This window comes from Galleria mellonella, unplaced genomic scaffold (assembly GCF_026898425.1).
Source record: "Galleria mellonella isolate WM207_F2 unplaced genomic scaffold, CSIRO_AGI_GalMel_v1 utg56, whole genome shotgun sequence".
NCBI lineage: Eukaryota > Metazoa > Arthropoda > Insecta > Lepidoptera > Pyralidae > Galleria > Galleria mellonella.
This window is the reverse complement of record NW_026442117.1, coordinates 4373663-4397886: the sequence shown is the minus strand read 5'-3', so window position 1 is coordinate 4397886 and position 24224 is coordinate 4373663. Positions and strand designations below refer to the sequence as shown.

General features: G+C 33.1%; 4 protein-coding genes across 5 annotated transcripts; 2 read left to right on the top strand and 2 right to left on the bottom strand.

The window, feature by feature from the left end:
* Window positions 1-261: 261 nt before the first annotated feature.
* On the bottom strand, window positions 262-15456 carry LOC113516076 (sarcoplasmic calcium-binding protein, alpha chain). 2 transcript variants are annotated; one of them, XM_026900428.3, is made up of 4 exons: window positions 15266-15456; window positions 7609-7787; window positions 5263-5496; window positions 262-1377 (listed from the first exon to the last, which is right to left on the bottom strand). In XM_026900428.3, exons 1-4 carry the CDS (start codon window positions 15315-15317, stop codon window positions 1255-1257), a joined length of 588 nt encoding a protein of 195 aa, XP_026756229.1. In that variant the 5' UTR covers window positions 15318-15456; the 3' UTR covers window positions 262-1254. The 2 variants fall into 2 exon arrangements, with proteins under 2 accessions (XP_026756229.1, XP_026756230.1); XM_026900429.3 differs by having other exon boundaries at window positions 7621-7787.
* Window positions 15457-17566: 2110 nt separating this feature from the next.
* Window positions 17567-19794, top strand: LOC113516142 (uncharacterized). The gene is made up of 2 exons (XM_026900519.3): window positions 17567-18079; window positions 18631-19794. The coding sequence occupies exons 1-2, from the start codon at window positions 17870-17872 to the stop codon at window positions 19111-19113; spliced, it is 693 nt and encodes a 230-aa protein (XP_026756320.1). The 5' UTR covers window positions 17567-17869; the 3' UTR covers window positions 19114-19794.
* Window positions 19795-19912: 118 nt separating this feature from the next.
* Window positions 19913-21022, top strand: LOC113516085 (G patch domain and ankyrin repeat-containing protein 1 homolog). The gene has a single exon (XM_026900442.3). It carries the CDS (start codon window positions 20052-20054, stop codon window positions 20970-20972), a length of 921 nt encoding a protein of 306 aa, XP_026756243.2. The 5' UTR covers window positions 19913-20051; the 3' UTR covers window positions 20973-21022.
* Window positions 21023-21645: 623 nt separating this feature from the next.
* LOC113515971 (congested-like trachea protein) lies at window positions 21646-23199 on the bottom strand. Its single transcript, XM_026900281.3, has one exon. The coding sequence runs from the start codon at window positions 22827-22829 to the stop codon at window positions 21933-21935; it is 897 nt and encodes a 298-aa protein (XP_026756082.1). The 5' UTR covers window positions 22830-23199; the 3' UTR covers window positions 21646-21932.
* Between the last annotated feature and the right edge of the window lie 1025 nt (window positions 23200-24224).

Below are 24224 nucleotides of genomic sequence, written 5' to 3'. Positions count from 1 at the left end.
TAAAGGAAATGTTAAATTCGTCTTCGTTTTAAAGATACTGTGAAGTGATTTGATGAACTGATGATAGTATAAAATTAATGTCGCTAACTGTAAAAAAGCTTACATAAAATGTTTTCATTGTAGCGTCTATTTTCCAGGATTATTTTTTATTTTGGTCACGTGATCATATCTCCATATTTCGTGACATAAGACTCAAACTGAGAACTGCGTGTCTCCCAACTGATCTCTAGACTAACGTAGTGTCAAAATAAAAAATAAAACTAAATGTTTACTGTAAAATTTTATTATAACAATTAAGACTTTTTTCGTTAATAATGGATATTTACAAATAAGTGATATTCATAAGAACTTGATAACTAGATTCATTTTGTATGTTTGAGCACAACAAACAACATCGCCCGTACATTCCCCATAAGTCCTATAATATAATAGTTACTGCCTTTGTACATAAAAGTAAGCTAAGTCGTATTGAACCATTCTGGTTTCGTTCGTTTTATAATTATAATGATACCATTAAATACATAAAAAAAAACGATAAGGGGGAATCAACATTCCTGAAATCATGAAAAACAATTCATATCTAAGTAATAGAATAAAATCAAAAAACAAAATAATATTAACAATTGAAAAAAATATTTAAACTAATTTATAATAAATTCAAAACAAGTTTAAACTAGCATTGTACTTAAAACTAAGTTATTTTATAAACAAATCTATAATAATATAACATTATAACGTAATCGGGAACGCATCGCGCCGTCATATCGTTATTTTAGTGTGGTATCGATGCGGCGATGGTGTATTTCTAGCGCGATATTCCGCACCGCCGTAAAATAAACTGTAAATATAGAAACATGGCGGACGTAAACTCGTCGTGACGTTATCGGTCACGTTCAAAAATACTATATATTCTGCCGCAATTAAGCGATTGTCTTGCCAGTAACGATTATTCTGACGGATGTCGCCTTGAGACCACTGTCTGCCATGTTTCCTTGTGGAAGTTCCCTTTGTCTTTTTCATGTAGCCTTGTTTAGTTCAAATAAACATACAAACAATGTAATTACAATTGATATAATTATGTAAATGATGTTAACGATGTAAATTAATTTTAGTTTATTGTATGTAACCTTTTTTTTTTAATTCTGTCTAGTCATATAGCATGACTTGATAGTTGAAAATTTAAGTTGCGAAATCTTTTAAAAAATGTTATTAAATAGGTGTGTCAGTCATAACTTAACCTATAGCAGGTTGCAATTATATTTCTAAGGGGCCGAACAGATATTTCGCTTGACAACTATCGGTGATGTCGCCGAGGAACTGAGCGAACAGTTCTTGATACCTGGACACCGTAATGCCGCCCTTCTTTCTGTCGTCGTCCTGAAAAGAAAAAAACAACAGAGGGTATGACTTACCATGGATCAGTGTATAAAAATATTGATATTAAAATATCCCTTCTGGTAAGAATTACAATCTAAATGATAAATTTGTCACTTACAGTTTTGTGACACAAAAACCCGCATTTAACTAAATGTATTTCGGTGAAAGTAAACACTTTTAAGTAAAATAATAGTATAAGATTGTTTTCCAGAAAAAAAAAGTATTTCAATCGTGGAAAAACCAATTACTTTCATTTAAAAACTGAACTAACAAAACCGATTTTGATAAAATTTCTATGGGACCAATCTGTAGGTAAGTATATCCTTTTTCTTCTGTTCTCCAATCTCGATTTCAAAGTTTTTTTTTTAAACCACTGAGGTGGCAAACAAGCATACGGCCCACCTGATGGTAAGCGGTTACCGTAGCCTATGAACGCCTGCAATACCAGTGGTATTATGCGCGCGTTGCCAACCCTGAAGAAACCTCTTTACCCCCCTTTTGAAGAACCCCATGCTGTAGTCTCTTGGGAAAACCTTGGCAGGGAGCTCATTCCATGACCTGAGTGTTCGTGGGAGAAAGGTTGTCGGTTCTTCAAGCTATTTGACCAGCCTATTGCCACTTTAGCTTCCTTATCCTTCAGGCTATGTCGGTAATTTTAGTTCCTCTGCGGATATACTCATTTTGCATTCTATAACGTAAACTCCAATACACGGACAACCGGTGTAGGACCATGTTTCGGTTCTGTAGGTCATCACTGGGAACACGTACTGCTTAAAGACCTTTGCCTTTAAACTGAGATATATCGAATATTGTTATGGATGGACAAAATTAAATATAGATCCATCAAATTAACAACACATCGAGTACTCTCTATAAATACTCACTTGATAATTGCTCACGATAAATTACAATGGAATGTAGAATACATCAGGAAATGGGATTTTAAGAAACAATTGAAGTATTCTCTTGAATTCGTGCCAAGTGGAAAGCTGTCTAATGTTTTTTATTCGCTATTTTATTACGCTTCTTTGTCCCTTGTTAACATCTGTCGTAATCTGGTTATCTGATAAACTATAAATTATGTGCTAAATATTATACGATTTAATTAGGAGTATAAATACTTTTTTTTATGGGTGAAAATGGTATGGTAACCCCGCCTGCGCTAACGGGATACGCTGGCGGAGCACCAGTGAAGGGTGATAGATGAGAATGAAAACAGGCCAGTTAGCCCATCATGATGAATTCATCAGGAATTAACCATGATAGTTTCCAGAACCGCGAGGAGGTCGACCTGGTTGGGTATATTGCTAGCAATAAGATTCTCAGTCTCCATTACTAACAATCCCTTTCCCCCCAGTATAAATACGTTAGGTGACGTGTAATGGGGAGCACTTTATAAATATTATGTTTGCGTTATAACATATACGACGAAGGTACCTACTAGTTTAAGATTATATAGATAGTCTCCATACAAATGCTTCAAGAAAAGCGGGTCAATTTTTTTATACAAATTTGCGTGTTAATGGTTATGAGTGATTCCTTTATAACTTCTATATTTATTTTGTCTTATAAATTCTGCATCTTTTTAATGCGTAAAACTCATTGTATTTATTAAATAATTAAATATAAATACGTCATGATACATTATGTGTGTAAGTATATAGATAACTGTAAAAAAAATGAGTTGGCAAATTTGACAAACAGTTGACCCGTTTAAGCTCGATGTACTATTTACATAATCTAAGGTATATAATAGCATTGTATTATTTGTGGTATAAGTATCCATTGGAGAAAAGAAATTTATCATGAAGTGTATACAAAATAAAATTAAAAATAAGTAAGAAATAAATACAGACCTACAAATAGATCACACTATTCTTTTTTTTTTATACAACTGAGAATGGCAATCAAGCTGACGGTCCACCTGATGGAAGGTGGTAACCGTCGCCTATAGACATGAGCAGTACCATGGACATAAGAGAGTATACTGTTTCGCCCATGATACCCCCCATGTGTTGCCATTCCTGAGGACTCAGGTGTTATTCCTCTGTACCCAGTAACATAGTACAAATTACTTATACCACTAATATGAAATAAAAAGTAAACGTCTGTCTAGAAGTAATTGCTAATACAGATGTTTCAAAATTAAAACACTACAATACTAATGATTGTGCGCCAATGTGATTACTGCATTATCTCATAAATTTACGCGTAGGTCGTATTTCTAAACAATGTTGAAGTTATGACCAACATTGTAATAATAGAGTTTACACGTAGTCTCTGGTTATAATTAACATCGCTTCTTATTATAAATAATTCAACAAAATACTTGTATACCAGAAAATATTTATTTTTAAATTACAATTGTTAATTGAAGCATCTAAGTTCACATCAAAGCTTTGTCTTGCTGATCACATTACCTGTCTCCCAAATGAATTTACGGTCACGTCTCTATTTTCTGAATCTATTCGTGAAACAAAAGAATACGAACGCATTACATCGGGTTGAAGGCCAATAATTGTGAAGCGACAAAATTGTTCGCTATCTGTCAATGGTTTGAAGTATATACTTGCTTTTGATAATAATAAATTATAGAGATGTACCTCCATATCCTATAATTTTACTACCATATCCAGCCTTTCAAACCGAAACACAGCCGAGCAACCACGACTGCTTCATGGCAATAACACGATTAGAACAAAAGTGTCCATACAGCCGACTTTAATCCATGTTAACAAGAACTCTACTGCGATGTTTTTAAGCAGATATTCAAACAGGTTGTTAAAAAGCTATTATCTTTCCCCCATTTGCACATGGTTGCGTGGTGCTGAATCTACACGGGACTGCCATTGACATAAATCTACGTTTGATGCTCTTTGCCAAGACTTATGTACCTACGGCACCTACATTAGTATTTCAAGAACCGTGTATACCGCACGGAATATTCCTCTATAGTAATTTAGTATAATCTGTTTCAATAAATTAATGAAAATGTAGAAACAAACGAACCGTCTGTTTATGTCCAAGAGTAGTACAGATAAAAAAATCTAATAATTGTATAAACGTTTGATAATAATTTCTTTTAAAGAAATAATTTATTTTAGGAATCATGTGATTTACACAGTAGCGTAGAAAACAAGAACAAAACAAAAACCAATCGTATACACAATAGTAACAAAATAAAAAGCGTCTACCGTGTTCTGCTCAGTGGAGGACTAAATTTAGAGAGCATTTCTGTGTTAACAAAAAAAAACTGGTTGATTTTTCATTACGAGTTAGTTCTACAGAAACCCACTATAAGTTCTGTTTCGTTCAATGAACCGACCGTACCGTAAGTGCGTGGAAACTAGCTTATTGTATACGTGATTTATTAATTTTCATTTTTATCTAATTAATATAACGGGAATTTAAAATAACGCATTCGCCGAGAAGTTTAGACTGATAAGATTGCCGAAGTAATACCTGATGCAAGATTTAATAAAACTTTAGCCCTCGGGAAGGCATGATGACATAATAATGAAAGATTTTACGGAAGACACAATATAGTCGTAATTTACCTAATTGTAGGTGTCAAGTCTCGGTGGTTTCAGTTTAGGAAAAAAACCTATTTAACTCTGGTCTCGATATTGTGTAGCTATGACTCTGATGTTAGTAGTCTAGTTCCTCCACCATCGAGTATTCTAACTTGAAGACCAGACAATTTGTAGCATACTGATTTCTAATTTGAACAGAAATAATATAGATATAATCCTCACGCGTGGCAACGCATGAGCTGCTGTTTATGTCTATAAGCGATGGTTACCACTTTCCACCAGGTGAGTCGATAACGTGTTTACTATTTTAAGTTACGTAAAAAAATATAAGGACATGGGCTTGTGTACTCACATTTAACAATGAGTTGAAAGCGTCATCTATAACTTTGATATCTTCGACGACCATTCTCTGTACGCAATCGTACCTAAACTCTTCGATGCCGATCACACCGTCCTGGTTTATATCGATCATCTTGAAGTTGGACTCGATAAAGGCCTTCATCGCCTGAGGGAAATCTTCGTACTTCTTACCCACACAACTATTCTTCACGGCTTGTTTGAACTCTTCAACGGTGATCATGCCGTCCTGTAATTATTCCTTTATTAGAATTTCTGGAGTATCCTGAAAATAAGCAGAGGGAAGCGTGTGCAAGAGCTTAGTGTAGGTTGTATCTATGCTACAGCACTATATGTATTTAATTTTTTTTTTATTTCAGACGTCTATAAAACATATTGCAATATATTTTGAATTTGGTATTAGCACTTTTTGTAGTATATAAATTATTATTCCAGAAAAACAATATATATTTATCTATTATAACAAAAATCATATTGGAGCCTTCAACTAGCGCGTTACACAGTAATGGTTCACGAAGCCAATAATCGATGATGGGGGATTTTTCCTTCAATGAGTGTCCGCTTTCTGTTAAATCCACCAAATGCTTTTCCAGTAATAGCAGTCCATTAATATTCCTAACTCGTAATATATTTAATCCATTATATAGAGCCTAGTGTCGACTATCAGAAGAGTTCGACTTGATAAATATAGTATTATTGAGTCAGGTGGACTGGTATGATAAACCATTGCATCAAGAGCGTTGTTTTTGACCTTATAATGCCTACGTATTATCTAACAAAAGCATGGCCGTTGCTAAGGAGGGAAGGGCATTGAGGAGCAATGCCCTACCTTAAAATGAAAGACCTCAAGAATATTAGACAGATTCGCTTTTTGAAGTCTTACTTAATTATAGCTTCTGCCCTACCAAAAAGTTCTTTTGCCCTACTTTAAACTTGGGTCTAGCTACGGCCCCGAACAAAAGGAATAGTGATCAAATTCTGATGAAAAAATGAAGATACTTATTGAAAAATACTAGACATCAGAATTCGGACACTGGACAGAATCTCTTAAATAACTAAATAAAAACTATGTAAATATAAAACGACAACATCGATTCACTTATATTTCAAGCAACATGCTACAAACTACACGACATTGTGCTTTGTTTTAAAGTTAGCGTGCTCTTTTTTCCATTCCCAAACAAGACTACAACTGCGTGCAAATTACCTCTACTTACTGACAGTTAGTTTTTATCATATCACATTATTCAATCAACATCAGATTTTTATATATCTCTATGTATCATAATCATCCATCCGTACATCTAACAGGTATACAAGGAGACTTGAACACCAAAGACCTTACCCTTACATACATCTGTTGCTTTCCTGAACTTCTTATCCCGTTTTTTGAAAGTATTTTGATTTCGAAGACTTTTAACTTTTCTTTTTCACAGTATATAATTATTTTGACCATTAACAATCTAACCTGGGTCTCTTCGGCACCTGAATCCTTTTGTGTTGTATACCTGAGTAGCTAAGCTGAGTAATTCTCCTTTCATCCGACATTCGTGTTATAAGAGTATGACCAAACCACTATAATATGGAGAGAGAAGAGTTTGATAGTAATGGAGATTAATAGTTATATATTACCCCTACATTATATAGGTAATATATTCCGTCGGGTCAATCACCACACGGTCTTCCATGGGAACCATCGTGCTTAATTTTAAGTCATTTCGTCACTAGGGGCGGATTGACTTACCTCTCCATCCTCACCTATCATTAATCACTGGTAACTCTCTAGTAAATCGTTAGTGTAAGCTAACAATTCCATTGTCACTCTTTAAAAAACACTATTGTACTTCTCATTAAACAACGATAATTTCTTTCAAAACATCTTGCACACACACTGTAATTTTATGATCTCGGTTTGCCAAAGCCCGCATATTCTTCGCTGTATTTGTATATTGTAGATAAATACCAAGATCTAACTAATCCTGATGCTGTTTTCGATGTTAGTGCAAAAATTATGATACTACGTATCTACTACCATTCGGTTACTTTGTTTTGCATTTTCCATAACTCTAAAAAAATCCATCGCAATTTTTCTTTTACTAGCTGATCATTAAACTTCCATTATAAATACTTACATAGCCTTGCCCTTGCGGTATCTAGTAGCTACAGTACCGCTACTATTAGAAAAAACTAATTATGCATTACATCTAAACATGCCGGCCATATCTGCGACATCCTGCCATCTGTCAAGAAGCTGTTAAACCAGCCAATTGTGTGATTCGTGCCAATCGCCAGCGTGTATAGCTTCTGAAGCGTGTATAATGTATGGAGGGGGATAACCGACATAGTCTGGAACCTTATCGAAGTCCGCCAGCTGAGCGATCTCCTCCCAGAGGCTCAGCATGATGTGCTGGTACTTCTGCAGTCGCGCGGCGCTGCAGTCGCCCTTGCCTTCCAGCACGCACGACCGCAGCGCTAGGCATTGGAAGTCGTGAGAATCTAGGTAACCGTTGTTGTCGATATCTGAAACAGGATTTGTTTTCATCAATGTAGGTCTCATTGTGTGAAAGTCTCATTCTCAAGTAAACAGGTCAACTGGCTAATAGTTCCAATCGGGATTTGAAATTTATGTAAACAACAAGTTTAAAACTTAAAGTTACTATTATTAGATCGAAAAAGCTCGACTAGTTTCGGGATCAATTCGTGATCCTTAGTCATGTGTTTAAAATTAACAGCTGACTAAGGTTTTTAACTGTCGTCTTATTTCAACACCATTTCTTAATTCTCCTTTTTTTAATTGAGTATATTATGACATATCTTCACCATTTCTGGATCTATTATTCTAATAATGATTATTTATACGATCAATAGGCTTTACTTCTATTTTAGCAACATATTAATTATGCTTCGATTGATCGAAATCGCTGTTCTTTTTATTCTTGCAGAAAAAAATATACTTGGTAACAATAAAATATGCAGGAAGTATCGATTTTTTTTTTGAGGTACCATAATAATAATTAAGATATACGTGTACAATAACAATTTGATGGATCGTTAGGTATTTGCCATCTTAATATCATCACGTTTATCTATTTGCTCTCTATTCGAACATTTGGCAAGTGTGATAATCATGTCAAACGCTGCAGAATTTATTTGAGGTTCTTGTCATACTTTTAATATCCGATCGAAATGTCGGCTCCGATCACCGACAACCAATTTTATGTCTCTTGTTCCACTTTCATAACAATAGCAATGGTATCGCTTGATATCCCATAATATTGTAATTTCAACTGTCTAATTTGAGATATTTTTTATTCGGTTAAAAATAATACTTAAGTAATATTATATTTTTCCAATTTCTTTTTTACGAAACTGACAATTCATGTTAAGGTGTAAAGTTAGAAAATTAGAGTTAAAATTTAAGAATTGCAACAGAAATAAAACCAGGCAGGCTTCAGTGGATGATAATGTAACTATATGATAAGGTAACTCGTCAGTGCTATCGGTTTATGTTGACGGAGCACCTGTGAGAGATGATATGTAAGTAAGAATGAAAGCAGGTCAGTTAGCACATCGTTATGAATCCGACACGAATTAACCAAGATGGTTTCTAGAGAAAACCAAATCAGACAGGTTCGACCTAAAATAAATTCTTCAAAATTGTACGAGAGTACAACGAAGAAAATATATAAGCTTATATTGCTTTAATGCTCGTAAAATGATCTTTGCACATTTACTACAAACAAAAATTAAATAATAATGGCGAAAAAACCAGAATACGCTCGCCACTTTTAACTCTACTTTTAGAATTTCCCCAACCACAGGAACAGGAACGCGTCATCCGAATTTCTTGTCATATTTCACGAAGTTTTATTATGTGTTAACAGTCACTCGTATGACATTGTAAGAGAACATTTTCAATTGCCGATCAATGTCGCAACCGTGTGCCACCGTCCAGTTGGCGGGTAAACAATAGTATCAATTTAATTATAGCTCCCATGCCAAGAGTACCCATTGACTTTCGCAACACGAGTTTTCGCTTTGCGAAACAACAGAATTTTAGCTCGGGCATTTTTTAAAATGAATGACAGTGACAGCATTTGGACGAATCGTAATTTACTATAATTATATACAAAGCTAAAGTTAAATGATGTTATTTTTCATCTACAAACACCTAAATGATACGAGAAGGTATACAGAAATAAGGAAAACTAACAAGATCTGTCCAGGCACAGTACAAACCGCTAAGTTGTAAATGTTCAGATTTTTTTATCTGGGTTTATGACATACTCTTAGGGTTTCCTGGAATTCTCTATACTGGAAAAAGAATGACAAATAACGGTTTCCGAGTGGTTGAAGTTATGGTAAATAGTTATCCTATATACAACTCCACAGTTTTTACTGTTAAGGTGACACGTGAGTCTAAAATCCGCATGAAGCAGTAATTTTTATCTGACTTCATACTGAAAAAAAAAAAATATACGGTACCTAAATGATAATACTTCAAATTTTCTTTGAGATAGGCTAAGACCATAATGTCATACAGCTTTTAGATACTTATCCTCTAATGTAAAACTTCCTTATAACTTCTCTATTAATCTGTTATCGCTGCTAACGTATACTGATGTTCTTTTCCATGTTTTTGGACAAAAAAAAATTATATAAAATGCTACTGTCAAGAACATAATGTGGTGTGCATACCTAATTATCAAGATGATCGAATCACAAATGTTACAACCGTTTAAAAATAATCGAACACGCAACTATTACGATCGACGGTGAATTAGTCGCTAGCTGCCAATTGGATAGGTCTTATTTTAATTTGAACTACACTAATTTATACTTATGTGCCTAGATTTCTTATGAGCTTTCTGATATCTATCTATTTGCTCATACAAAGAACAGTTCTGGTAACTCTACGTTATGCCAGAGAGAAACTTTTTTTATACCACTGAGGTTGCCACCTCCATCAAGCATACGGCCCACCTGATGGTAAGTGGTTACCGTAGCCTATGAACGCTTACAATACCAGGGGTATTACACGCGCGTTGCCGACCTTGAAGAAATCTGTTTACACCCCTTTTGAAGAACCCCATGCTATAGTCTCTTGGGAAAACTTTGGCAAAGAGCTCATTCCATAACCTGAGTGTCCGTGGGAGAAAATAAACTGTACAAAACCAGTTTGGTTAAGTATCTCTGGCATATACATATATTTCTGTATAAACAGTGGGATATAGTAGTAAAACATGGTATGAAGACGTAATATAAAAGTTTTCACGTAACACAATACCTGTCCACATGATGTCTCTTGTTAGCGTACCTATCGTTATAATAAGTACTTTAATTATTAATATATATTTAATATTTTTGTACAATTTTGTATTTTATGCACGGCAAAATTATTAATTCACTCTTGCGCCACCTACCCACTTCTATCTGTTCTCCTTTAACCAAAGGTTGTCTGAAGAGATTGCCCTAGCGATAAGACCGCCTTTTGTACCTTTATTTATATACTTTAATCTGTATTTTTATGTTTCTGGTTCAATAAAGAGTTGAATAGATCTCTTTATAGATGACAGCTACAGCTCTGAATAACTAAACAATGTGCACAAAATGCTTTTAGCCAATTCTTAACATCTTTACTAAATCAGACGTTAACTATCAACTGCTGAAAATAGGCCTCTCCCATAAGGGGGGTTTTGCAATAGTTGTTACGCTTGGCAGACACGATGGTAACCGCAATTAGATTTTGGTGAAGCTTTAAGAGGGACGCTACTTCCCATCTTTGGACTGTTAAGTTCTCTTAGACGCCACTTACGACATCCGCGGGAAAGAAAGTGGTAACCCATTTTATGCCAGGACCACACTGCAACCTTGTGATAAAATCAATGCACCTTTACATAAAACAAATATTGTAGAAGCAATCTACTTTTAATTGATTCCAAGTTCCTAACTCATTTCTAAAGTCCTTTATCTTTTCTAACTCTTTTTAAGGGCCTAAAACATACTCAGTGGATTTCGAGACCCTGCCAAACCCTCTACATAATTCTTTTTTGCAATTTCGATATATAATAATAAAATATTTTCATTACTATGTTAGAAGAAGATACAAGCAAAGCAGTAAGTATTCACTGTATTAAAATCTGTAATACTATCTGAACTGTTCATTTATTAATTAGTAAGCGAAGTCAAGCAGATCGTTGGTGTTTTGGCAAACATCTGATATCGCCAACTATGATGCCTATATGAATCATTTTCATTACCGAAACTCAAGAATCCGTTGCATTAATTTGTGGCGTTTTCAAATATGTTATATTCATAACTACGCATGTAATCTTTACTAATAATTAAATTTATAAATGTGAAAGTTAATGTAATTGGGGTGTACATGTTTATATAGGATGGCGAAGGTAATAGACATTTTATGTAAAATTAAATATAATCTTAATATTTTATAGTAAATTATTAGTATTGTAAATAACTTGACATGTACAAAAATTATAATTACCTGTAGTATGTTCGTGTTTAATCATATACAAACTGCAGGTAACGATAAATAAATAAATAGGCTACTTTCTATCCCGGTCATTCGAGACTAGTCGCGAGTAAAAGCTAGTAAAGTTTAATTTTGTTTAATACTAGTAGCAAGGTTTAATTTCGAATGTAGGTACTCAAAACAACCTTTAAACGACCATGTAAGTTTATACATAGTACATTTAAATAAATACACATAATGTTAACAAAGATTTAAAAGAGTAACTGTTGAGTTTCTTGCGGGCTCTTCTCAACAGACAACAACTTTCTGCACCCAGCATTCATAAAAAAATTACGATTTAAAAGTGCTTGTAAACAAGTCTATTTAAATAAAAATGATTTGAATTTAAATACATGAACAGTATAGAAGCGTCTAGAGCTTCAAAATTTAAATAAATTTAAATGAAATTATTTATGAAAACATTGTTAATAAAGATTATTATGAATAATTTGATGTTACAAAATTTTTTTATGTCTTCATCATACTTCTGTGGCAATACGTTTATTGATATGTCACAATGTATCTATAGTTTTTGTAGTTTTTTTGTTACAAAAGTTAAAAGCTTTACATTGTTTATTATTATTATTATTTTTACAAAAATTCATATCTCCCCTCTTAAGGAGAGGAGATGACAAACTAACGCCCAGTAGTAGCACAGTCGGCCAGGGTTCAGGGCCCCAGGGAGAGAAACTGGCGTACAATACGGACAGTATCTAAGAGCACCGCTTTCTGCATTTTTCCCGGGAGTGAACCGCCTCGAAAATCCAACCGTCTGAGATGTTGTTCCAGACTGGTTGGGATAAGACCGTTCACCGACAAAACGATTGGATTGATTTCGGTGGACGTCACCCCCCTATTATTATTATTATATCAACTGCTAAATATCCACTGCTCAACACAGGCTCCCCACCACAAAGGGGGGTTTTATCAGTAGTTGCCACGGTAAGCAGACAAGTTGACATCCGCAATTAGACTTTGGTACAGTTTTAAAAGGGATGCTGCTGCCCCTCGATTATTATGTTTCTTTACCTACTCTCCTCTTACGACGTAAGAGAAATGGCCCATTCTATACCGAAACCACACAGCAATGTTATAACAGCTTTTATTTGTAAAGTGATAATGACAAGGGTTTTTTTACAGATATGCCCAATAAGCTACACATTCAGAATGTCCAGTAATTGTCATGGGGATAATTATAAATCAGGTTCTAGGTTCTTCTCAATATATAACGTTCTCACATTTCATAGTGTCCCTAAAAGCACTTAGTGAGGGACTATTAGACAAAATATCTATCTTCCATGGACTATCTACTGTTTGAACCAGCAAATAGTTCAAACAAACAGTACTGTACATATCCCCCAAAGTTTGGAGGTTAAATATGAAAATGGTTATATATCATGATGAATGGATGGTCCGCGAACCATCGGTTAAGAAGCATTGCTTTAAACGGTGAATTATGGAATGTTTTATACTAAATTCAGTTAAAACTGAGACTGAGTTGAACTGTTGATATCTATTGTCAGCAACTGCAAAGCATGAAGGAAGAACTAGCTGCTAAATAACTGAGATTGGTCAACCGCTCTAAGCCACTGCTGCTTCACGACAACGCAAGACTACACACTGTGCAATAAACAACCAGTAAGTTAGATGAGCTACAATCGGAATGTCTGCGACATCCACCGTACTCCCCGGACCTTGCTCCAACAGATTACCATTTTTTCCGGAATTTGGACAACTTCTTACAAGGAAAAAAAATCAACTTCGATGCGGCAGTCCAAACCGCCTTCAAAGAGTTTATTCATTCTCGCCTCCATGTTTTTTTAGTAAATGGAACAATGAACTACCTATGAGATGGCAAAAATACATAGATAACAACGATGTGTGTATACTTTGATTAATTAAATATATTTTACAAAAAAAAAAAATACTTTATATTCCTCCCACACAAAACTCCAATTTCATATGTAAGGACTTTTTTTTATATATTTACCTATTCAAAATAACGGGTATGGGTGTGTAGTCAAATATTTTTAGACTAGCTACATAGTTGTGTTCCCGTTAGTTTCCCGTATAATAAAGTTATCAATGAAGCATTCCAGCGTTGCACACACATTCTGTTTCATTCCACAACGCCGTCCGCTGATAGATTTATGTTTCTAAAATAAAAATATCCCGAACTTGGTTCACATCCAATCCTGCTACTATGCGCTCGACTTTCTCACAATATAAACAAAACTTTAAAAATGAAAAAAAAAAACAACTTTTCTTTTAGCCAAACTATTTTAAAAATCACCAGAGGGAGACTTTGAATAAAAGTCGTTTGCTTGAGCACCTCTGTTTCACTCGTGTTTCTACCGTGAAGCAGTTGGGTGGGATAGGCAGTAAATTTACAGAAAACAAAGGAATAACACCGGAGTCCTCAGGAATGGCAACGCATGGAGTATCATGAGCAAAACAGTATACACCGTTACGTCCATGATATTGCTCATATCTACGCAACGGTTACCACATTCCATCAAATGGGCCGTCAGCTTGTTTCTCATTCTAAGTTGTATAAAAAATCCCACAATTTTATTATGGGAACCTCGAAAAAAAAAAGAAAAAAATACTCGATGTATATGTAAAATCTATAACAATAGACACTTGCATCATCAAAAACATTGAGTAGATTATCATTAGTAGTTGGGTATTAAATCACGAAATTTCCTTTTTCTGTGAGTGTCGTAAGAGGTGACTAATTGAATTTAGAGAGTAGAGGGATAGGCCGCAGCGTCCATCTTAAAAGATCTCTAAAAACCTAACTCATTTGATTGCCAACCCGCCTGCCAAGCGTAGTAACTACTGACAAAACTGCCCTTATGGGGAAAGCTTATATTTAGCAGTGGACAGTTAACGGCTTAAATCATGAAAATAATGAAATCACATAATGTATTTAATAGAAAATATTTTTGTTTCATTCAAAATACAACAGCATCTATTTCGAAAGTAAAAACGCATGTATAAACGTGAAACTTTATATAAATATATGTTTGTATGTTTGTCATTAAATTGCACTTAAACAACTGAACGGATTGGATTGTAATTTATTATTGTACAAAGATAGGTTATATCCTAACAAATAGGATAATTTATATACTGACAAACGTGAGCAAAACCACAGAAAACAGCCAGTAATAAAATAAAATATTTCATAGATATTAAAAAATAATTAAATTCCAAAGAACAGCGACTTCAAACGCTATACAATTAACATAGACTATACGGGAGTAAACCCTATATATTGAAAAAAGAATCCTCATAATCGATTCACACCTTTATATAGAAATTTAGTTAAACAACAAGTTATCAAATAGTTAATCGCATACTTATAAACTAGAGATCACACAAATCCATAACGTTTTGTTTCGCCCGGCGATATATTAATTACCATACAACTGTAATTCCATGCAAACACATCGGGACTCACCATAAAGATATCGCACCACGAATGAAACTCTGTTATCCCATGTGTATGCCATATCGATAGAAGTTTTACGATTAGGTTATATGGATGTTAGACGATTGGCGAAGCAAAGAGTGCGGCGGCGGTCGCACGGCGACTGCCGGCCGCCGCCAGCGCCACCCCGCTCCGAATAAACGATATAAAGTAATATTACTGGCTCGTTATACGTCACATCATAGTATCCAAATTGCGGCACTCTATCCACGGCTATTGTCGTCTGGGTTTTGTGCGCTCGACCTGGCCAAGCCGCCTGGCGAAGGCTTAGCTAAGCCTGGCCCAGGCCACTTGCATCACATTAAAGAGTTTTTAAGGAGTGAAAATGCAGTGGTAACCACACTTGTGGGGGGAAGGATTGTTAGTAATGAGGAGATTAGTTCCCATTGCTATCAATATACCTTATTAGGTCGACCGATTAACTGGTATACCCTGTCATCCTCACCAATCATCATCGCCCATTGAATGAAAAGTAAGGGGAAGAGAGAAGGAATTGTTAGTAATGGGTTTTTTAATGGGTACAGTGACCAATTGAACAAGAATGAACCACTATAGTTTCCAGGTGGAACCGCGTAGAGGTCGACCTGATAGAGTGTACTGCTAGCAATGGGGCTGTTAAATCTCATTACTAACAATCCTATCCCCCCCCCCCGTAATGAGATTTAGCAACCCTATTGCTAACAGTAAACCCTAGCAACCTCCTCGCAGTTCCTGGAAAACATTGTAATTAATTCTTGTTGAACTCGTCATGATGGGCTAAACTGACCTTTTATTTCACTCATTCATTTCATTTTACTGGTGTCCCGACAGTGTATATCGATAGCGCCGGCGGAGTTATCACTCCATACTCACCCATTAAAAAAATTAAAGAAAGTAAAGAACAATTTGTGAGGATAAAACAGACCAGTTGACCCATTATTTTCATAAGGTTAACCATGATGATTTCAGACCATTGGATATCGACCATTATGACATATTCATAGGTATATTTTTTACCATGATGATTTCTTTTTAAATAATATTTAGAAACACATATCGCATGGATATCGACCTAACAAAGTAGGTATATATTTTTTACCCAATCACAAATGTATGTCGATTTCTATTACATTTTGCCATTTAACCATAAAGTAAATGACGAAAAAAGGTATTTCCTACAATTAACTTTTCTTTCTCTTTTTGCTGTTTTCATTGATATATTTACGGATTGTTTTATTGGGTAATAATAGAATGGTAAACCCTATATTTACGAGTAGGTATATATACCTACCTAGCTGTATACAGCTGCACGATTTACAAACACAAGAATTTAAAAAAAAATGACCCCCCTTTCTGTAAGGTCATCTCACTTTTTTCTAAACTTTTCTACAACTCAAGTCTCTGAATTATATTTCTCCTTAATCTTTCTAAATTGTAATAAAATAATAATTTATAATCTGGCAACGCTGGCTAATGGTATATCATCTTTCACTGACCCGCCTGTATAGATAAAAATGAAAGCAGGTCATGATAGCCATCGTCATGACATATTTAACAAAATTTAACCACGTTAATTTTCAAAGGGAATTGTGTAAAAGTAGACCTGATATGATATATTGCTAACAATAAGACTGAAGACCACATTACTTACAATCTTTTTCTACCGTCAAAGTATATTACTAATAATGGAGGTCTTCTTAGTGTCATATTCCTCGTTATTGAAGATGTGGCGTATTACTAGCCATTATAATATGCCTATTGTATTTTTTTTTTATCGATTTTCTATTGTCATATGTTTTACATTTCATTCTTTGTCTTTATGTTTTCCTACTGATAAAGATATAATGAAAAAGAACTACAATATAAAGCATCATAATTTATCAACCCGTTTCTCTTAAAAGGTCATTATTACACCACAGAATCACATTTTATCTGATTAAAATTTTCACGCTGTTTATTCAAATTGAGTGAATTTTATTTTTGACTTTTTCCAATTAATTAAAAAATATATTAATTTTGCATTACAAAACTTTGCATTTCGTAAAAATGTAGGCGTTATATTAAAGACTTCGCATTTGATTTCGCATTTTGACAATGACTAATATTATCTTTACTGAATTATAAATATAACGAACTCTACCTAAATATTATAAATATGAAAGCGCTTTTATTTATTTTTTATAATTGTAGGTCCTATCCTTAATCTATGGTTTTCTTGCACTTTTCTTTTCCTAATACTTTAACTGACATCTGCCAAAATTCTTAAAACATTAAATGTCAATGTCAAGCGAATGTCTGATTAGTTTATGTTATAACTTAATGTACTTTTTAAAATTTTAATTGTTTAATTATAGTAATTTATTATTTTGTAAAACTTTAATAAAAAAAGTCTGTTTTTATATTTCAATGTACTTATGTAATTAACAAATATAATACTTAAAATGTGTGGTTGACTTTAAACAAATCAGTGGCTATCGGTATTTCATGTATATAATGTAATAAATAGTTTATAAGAATATTACGTTCATAAAATAAAATGTGATCCTCTAATAAATTGTGTTCTTTAATCATTGAGCCTGTCGCTTTAATATTAGAATGGACGAAAGAAAAAGAGGTATGTATGTAACTGCCCGGCAAAAGAAGAAGCTAATTGAATTCGTAGCGAAGCATCCAGAATTAATATCGTGCAAAGTGACTCAGGAGTTCAACTACAGGGACTCGCAAAAACTGTGGCAGACTATTGCACACGAGTGTAACACATTACCAGGACCTGGCGCGCGCAAAACCTGGAGACAGTGGAGAAAAGTACGATATTTTTGTTAATTAAATATTCTTTATTACACTAAAACATACAGTAAAAATAACAATTAGAAATAATATTTGCAAAGGTGAACTTATTTGTAAAAGAGATCTCTTACAGTCAACATAACACAGTGGCATAGGAAATAGTGAGTGGGCAGCAGTAGCACAAAACAGAAATCTATTTCTGATCATTTGTAATACAGGTTTAACACCTAGTACAGGCACCAGTCCCCACAAATAATATTGTTAAGATGTTCTACAAGTTATAGATAGTTTGTGATGGGATATAAATATACTTGTATACTATATTGTTATTTATTTGTGAATATTCTAAAGTATTATAGGAAACTATTACTTACATTCAACCCAACTTCTGAAGATAGACATTGATTGAAAGTGAAGTGAAAATTTTACATATTGACTATGATGGTATTATCATCTATAAGAATCTCCTAAATTTACTATAGCAATTATAGGGCTAGGATGGATAATCAAAGTTATAACCAAAATTTTTTTTGTTTGTTAAATAATATGGAATTATCATACTATTTCAGACATGGCAGGATTTACGTTCGAAAACTAAAAGACATGCAGAAATCCATGGCGAAGTTCCATCATCTGCAATGATGCTTACCCCAGCTGAACAAGAAGCGTTAGGTCTAAAAAATGTATCATCAACAACCAATTATCAAGAGACAACAGAGTTTGTTCAGATGGATCAGGATAATTCAGTAGATAACTATAAAAATGAAATGGAATCTGCTATTTCTTATAGTGAACCAGAATCTCCACCTGAAGTTAAAGTGTTTACTCGTTCCACAGACAATAAAAATAAAACAAAGAGCTCAAAACGCACTTCTAAACATTCAGATAACTGTTTTTTAAACTGTGATTTATTGGCCACTTCAGAGCAAAGGAAAATAGACTTAAAAGAAGACTATTTAAATTTCAAGAAGGACTATTTAAGAGAAAAGTTGAAATTAATGAAAGAACAAACTGAAGCCCTAAAGAGTATAGCTCGAGAATTAACAAAGTGATATATAGTGTTAATATTAGAATTTAAAGTATTTTATATAAGAATTCACATTCACAATCAGTGCAAAACTTGCTAATTTCTATATTTTGCTCCAAAATAAGGGATACCACTATTTTAACATATGACAAAAAACTTGACTAACATACAAATTAGTGTGGAGATGTTCATATGATGATACTTTTATAACTTATTGTAACTTAAGGAGATCTAAAGAAAATTATAAGTTGTAATCACAATTTTTTATATTGTAATATTATAATACAATACAAAATAATGATTACGAACTTTTAATAAAATATACAAAATCTACATTTGACTGTTTTAATTTTAGATGATCCAACCAAATCAAAATTTGCATTAGAGTTTGTTGATTTCAATTAAATGATATAGGAAATGAAACAAAACCGTTTGTAAAGCAATAGGGTTAGCTAAAATTACATGTAGTGATTCCGAAATAAGTATTGAGCCAACAATTCAGTAATTATGGCAATGAACTTTTTTGTAACACAAAACCAATTTATACATAATATTAATCTTAGTTTTTAAATTACCATGTAGAGGCAGCACCATTGTTCATTGAATTCCTTTTAATAGTTAATTTATAAAAGAGAAGAGTAAAGTGGCCTATATATTATTTCCAAAATTGCTGTCTAGCCTAGTACAGTTGTACGACTAGATTGCTAATAAAAATTTATTAAAAATTAGGATTGACAATAACATAATTTTTTATTAGATACATAGGTACCTATCTATGAGCATCCGAATTCCGATCCGTCAGTTTTATGAATAATGTATGTCAATCACAATCATAAATGTCAGTCAAAAACTGCATGATTGCATTTTTTCATTCGTTAAAAGTTTATTTTAAGTAATAATTTTTACTTTATATGTAGTTTACTTAAATTTACATATAGTGTTTTTAATAGACATTTGCAAAAAATGCTGAAAAAGGATTACAGTAATTTTGTAAGACCAGTGTCACCTTTAGAAAGTGTAAATAACAATGCACCTCTTACTTGTAAATATTTATCTGGAGACGAAGCTAGACGTATTTATCTAGAAGAAATTAAGGAAGCAAAAGACCCCATAAAGAGTTATATCTCTCCAGTTGAAAGAAATAATCGAAATCGTAAACGTAACTTGGAAGAAATATCTGACAAGGATTTGTTAATATCAGTTCAAAACAATGATGTTAACGCTGTGACAAGAGCTCTCGATAGGTATCCAGATAAGATTAATATTATTGATGAGTACGGTTGGAGTTTACTCATGATAGCATGTCAGGCCAACTCCGTGGATACTGTTAAATTACTCTTAAAAAGGGGCATAGATACAAATGTGAGAGATAAGGCAGGCAATTCTGCTCGAAGTCTAGTAATTCAAAACAAAAATTATGTACTGGCTAATATACTGTTAAGCAACAAGGAATGTAACAAAATTACATCAAATAATTCCTACAATAAAGTAAATGTGAAATTAAAAGAAGAATATATTTGTGAAATATGTAGCAATAGATTTCCTGATAAGGAAGAACATTTGTCTTCTACCATACATAATATAAATGCCAGTAAGGGTAAAAAAATACCTGCAAATTATGTTATTCCAGAAACAAACCGAGGTTATCAATTGATGCTAAAAGGTGGGTGGGATAAAGAATCTGGATTGGGACCAGATGGTTCTGGAAAGAAATATCCAATTAAAACAATACAGAAAAAAGATAGAAAGGGTCTGGGATGTAAAAAGAAAAAAGAAGATAACCTAAATAAGCCAATTGTAAAGCATAAAAATGGAAAAATAATAGCATCAGAATCTCAGAGAAGTAGAAGAATAGAAATAAACTTCCGAAGAGAATTTTATTAAAAAGAAATGTAATTGAAATAAATTGTTGTATTAATAATGTTATTATATTATTTTATTGTGTCATTGCTTTCACCATTTTATTATATGGATGATTTTTACTTATTGTATAGTTTTGAGTTTACTTTAACCATTACAATTAAGCCATTAAGAACAAGATGTAGATTACAAATGTTATATCAGATAAAAGGCATTATTCTATTTACTTGAATAAATCAGTTTATAAAATCAGAAACATAATCACCAAATACTTTATTATGTAATTTTTACCAGAAACTTCAATTATGATAGTTATACAGAAATATTAAACAATCATTACATAATATTTCGTATATTAGGGCCATGTCAGGTAAATAAATTTAAGCTTTAATACTCAAATAAAACAACTATAAAAAGTTTTTTTTTTTTTAATTTCAAAAGGCAGTAAGAATTTTTCTTACACTATCACATATAATAACTGTGATGTCAATACACAGAACTTCAGAATTGAATATAATATATATATATATATATATATATATATATATATATATATATATATATATATATATATATATATATATATATATATATATATATATATATATATATATATATATATGATTAATTACACAGGATATGATAAGAAAGGAAAAGGAGCATGTGACAGAAAGAAAGTTGGCAAGAAAAAAAATAATGAGGTTTTAAAGGGAAAACATGAAATGCTACTATTATATTTTGATTGCTAAAAATGTATATATTTGTTATTATGGATATAATTGTTATTGTGCCTTTACAGCTTTTTTCATATAAAACAGTAAATAAATTCAAAATTTATACAACACTATACTGTGTATAGTAATATTCAATAATATAAATTGTGATTCTCATTAAACACATTGTAACAATAGTAACTAAAGTCATTCTTAATATTAATAACGCTATAAACACTGTTCTAAAATTTTCCTTATCAATTAAAAGTCATCAAAAGCCTGGTGCAGCCCAATTGAGGAATTTGACAGCTACTTCAAATCCAGCAAAACATGCTGCGTTGGCTGGGAAAGCCCTAAGCATAACTGGTGTCACTCCTTTATAGAGTGCTGTAGGTCCTTCCCTCTCCATGAGCTGTTTGAAGACATCTCTTAAACCGTTTGGATATGTTCCCTCTGGAGCAGTCTGCAATCTACTTTTCAGCACATCGGCAGGCATACCTACCAGCCAGTTAGCTATACCAGCGAAACCACCTGCCACTATCGTAGATAAGAATTTCAGCTTCGTAGTGGCATCCTCTGGTGTGAGAACCTTCACAAGCCACTCATATGTCATAAAGTACATTCCACTTGCTGGCACATCCCTCAAAATTGTGGCAACACTACCTTTATATATGCTCCTGATACCACCTTCAGAATATAACTGCCTAGCACAGTCCACCATACCATTATATTTTTGTGGGACATTACCACCCTGTTGGATTTGAAGTAGACATTTTATACGTTCTCCTGGTGCCATGATGGATGTTGTGAAAATGCCAGAGAATGCACCGGCTGCGAAAAGTTCTGGATTTGTAAGTTGTTGGTTGTCATCACTTTTTATTAGTTTTTTACCTAGACCAAAACCAAGGAAACTAATCGCAAATATAGGCGCTACTCCAGTAAGTGGCGCTGACATGCCTTTGTAGAGGCCGCGGAAACCTTCCTTTTGAATTGTTTTCCTGAAACAGTCCCAAGTGCCACCATACAAGGCCACTTCGCCCGGCTTAGGTATGGGCATAGTTTGCAATCTTACTTTTATAGTGTCCATAGGATGTCCTGCTAACACTGTACACACACCGCCAAATCCACCACTTAAAAAATATTTAACAGGGGAAATACTTTCAGACATATTTTATTCGTTCGATGATTTCGAAAGTGAAAGCAAGGAGAGCTAGTTGATAAGTCGTTGAACGGTTACACTAATAAGTACTAAATCGACAGTCGGTATCTACAGTGCTGACCTACAGACAGCGTTGAACTGTTGATATCATAGACTTGATATTATTACGGTTGATGTCAAAGTCCACCAGATGAGTATCTTGAATTCTTGATCATAGAGACAAGTATAGGTTTAAATTTTATGACTACAGTTCATTAGTATTGGCAAAATATAAAAATGTCTTAATTAGAAAATAAATTAACAAAAAAATATCATATTTTCTTTATAACTTATAGGTCGCAGGTGACGTGCGTTTAGGTTTTAAATTGCTGTCAAGTTCAGTGTTGCTAACTCAAGTTCAGACTTTAGGGCTAAATTAAAATTAAAACGTGTGAGTTGAACTCACTCGCCGAGGGTTCCGTACTTAAAGCACCCACTCAAAAAGGTTTTTGTTCCCTTTACATAAATTTTTTTGAATATATTGTACACTCCCTGTTGCCAAAAATACACCGAAATACTAAAAGAAATAAAACTAATTATTTACTACAAGAAGAATGTGATAAAAACTCGTAATTACTATAATACATAAGCATCAGTCATTATATTTGTGAAAATTTTTAACTACAAGTGCTAGAATATTTACACTTTTCTGTAAAAATATTTATTATAGTTATATTTTCTGTAATAATTTTAACAACCCCATGTGATAAATATAACATTTAAGTGTAGCACTAAAAATTTATTGTAAAATTATAAATATGTAGTTAATAATATATGACTTAAAAAATAAATTGTATGTTTTTTATGTGAAATAGACATGTAACAATTGGATAGTCTAAGAAGAAAGTTAATTTGTCTCCGTAAGGTATTAGGTGGATAATATTACTTCGGGAAATTTGATAAAATGAAACTACGTATTAATTCTGCTCCTTCCTTGTGGAGCCATTTTTTAATACTTTTTTATTTTTTTATACTTTAGTTTTTTTTTTTTTTTACAATAATGTAAAGGAATTAAATCTGTTTCGGATCGAAACAATAATAAATATTGTTGCTATTTGAATTACTAATTCTGTATTTAGATTGTAAATGCAATTAGAAATCTGCTTGCAAAATTTGATTTATTTTTGAAAGTTATTTGATAATTTCTCAAAAATGATGCTAGTTAGAAATACCGTTCTATTGTTATTGCAATATATATATAAAAATTTTTTAAAATGTAATTATTTAAATTTTTTTGCTTAAGAAACTTTGTAGAAATGGAGGCATTGCTTCTTTTTCTCACATTTTGGACCACAACAAAAATAAATAGAATCAGCACGCATGCACGCATACATCACACATACACACACATGCAAGCGTTTAAAT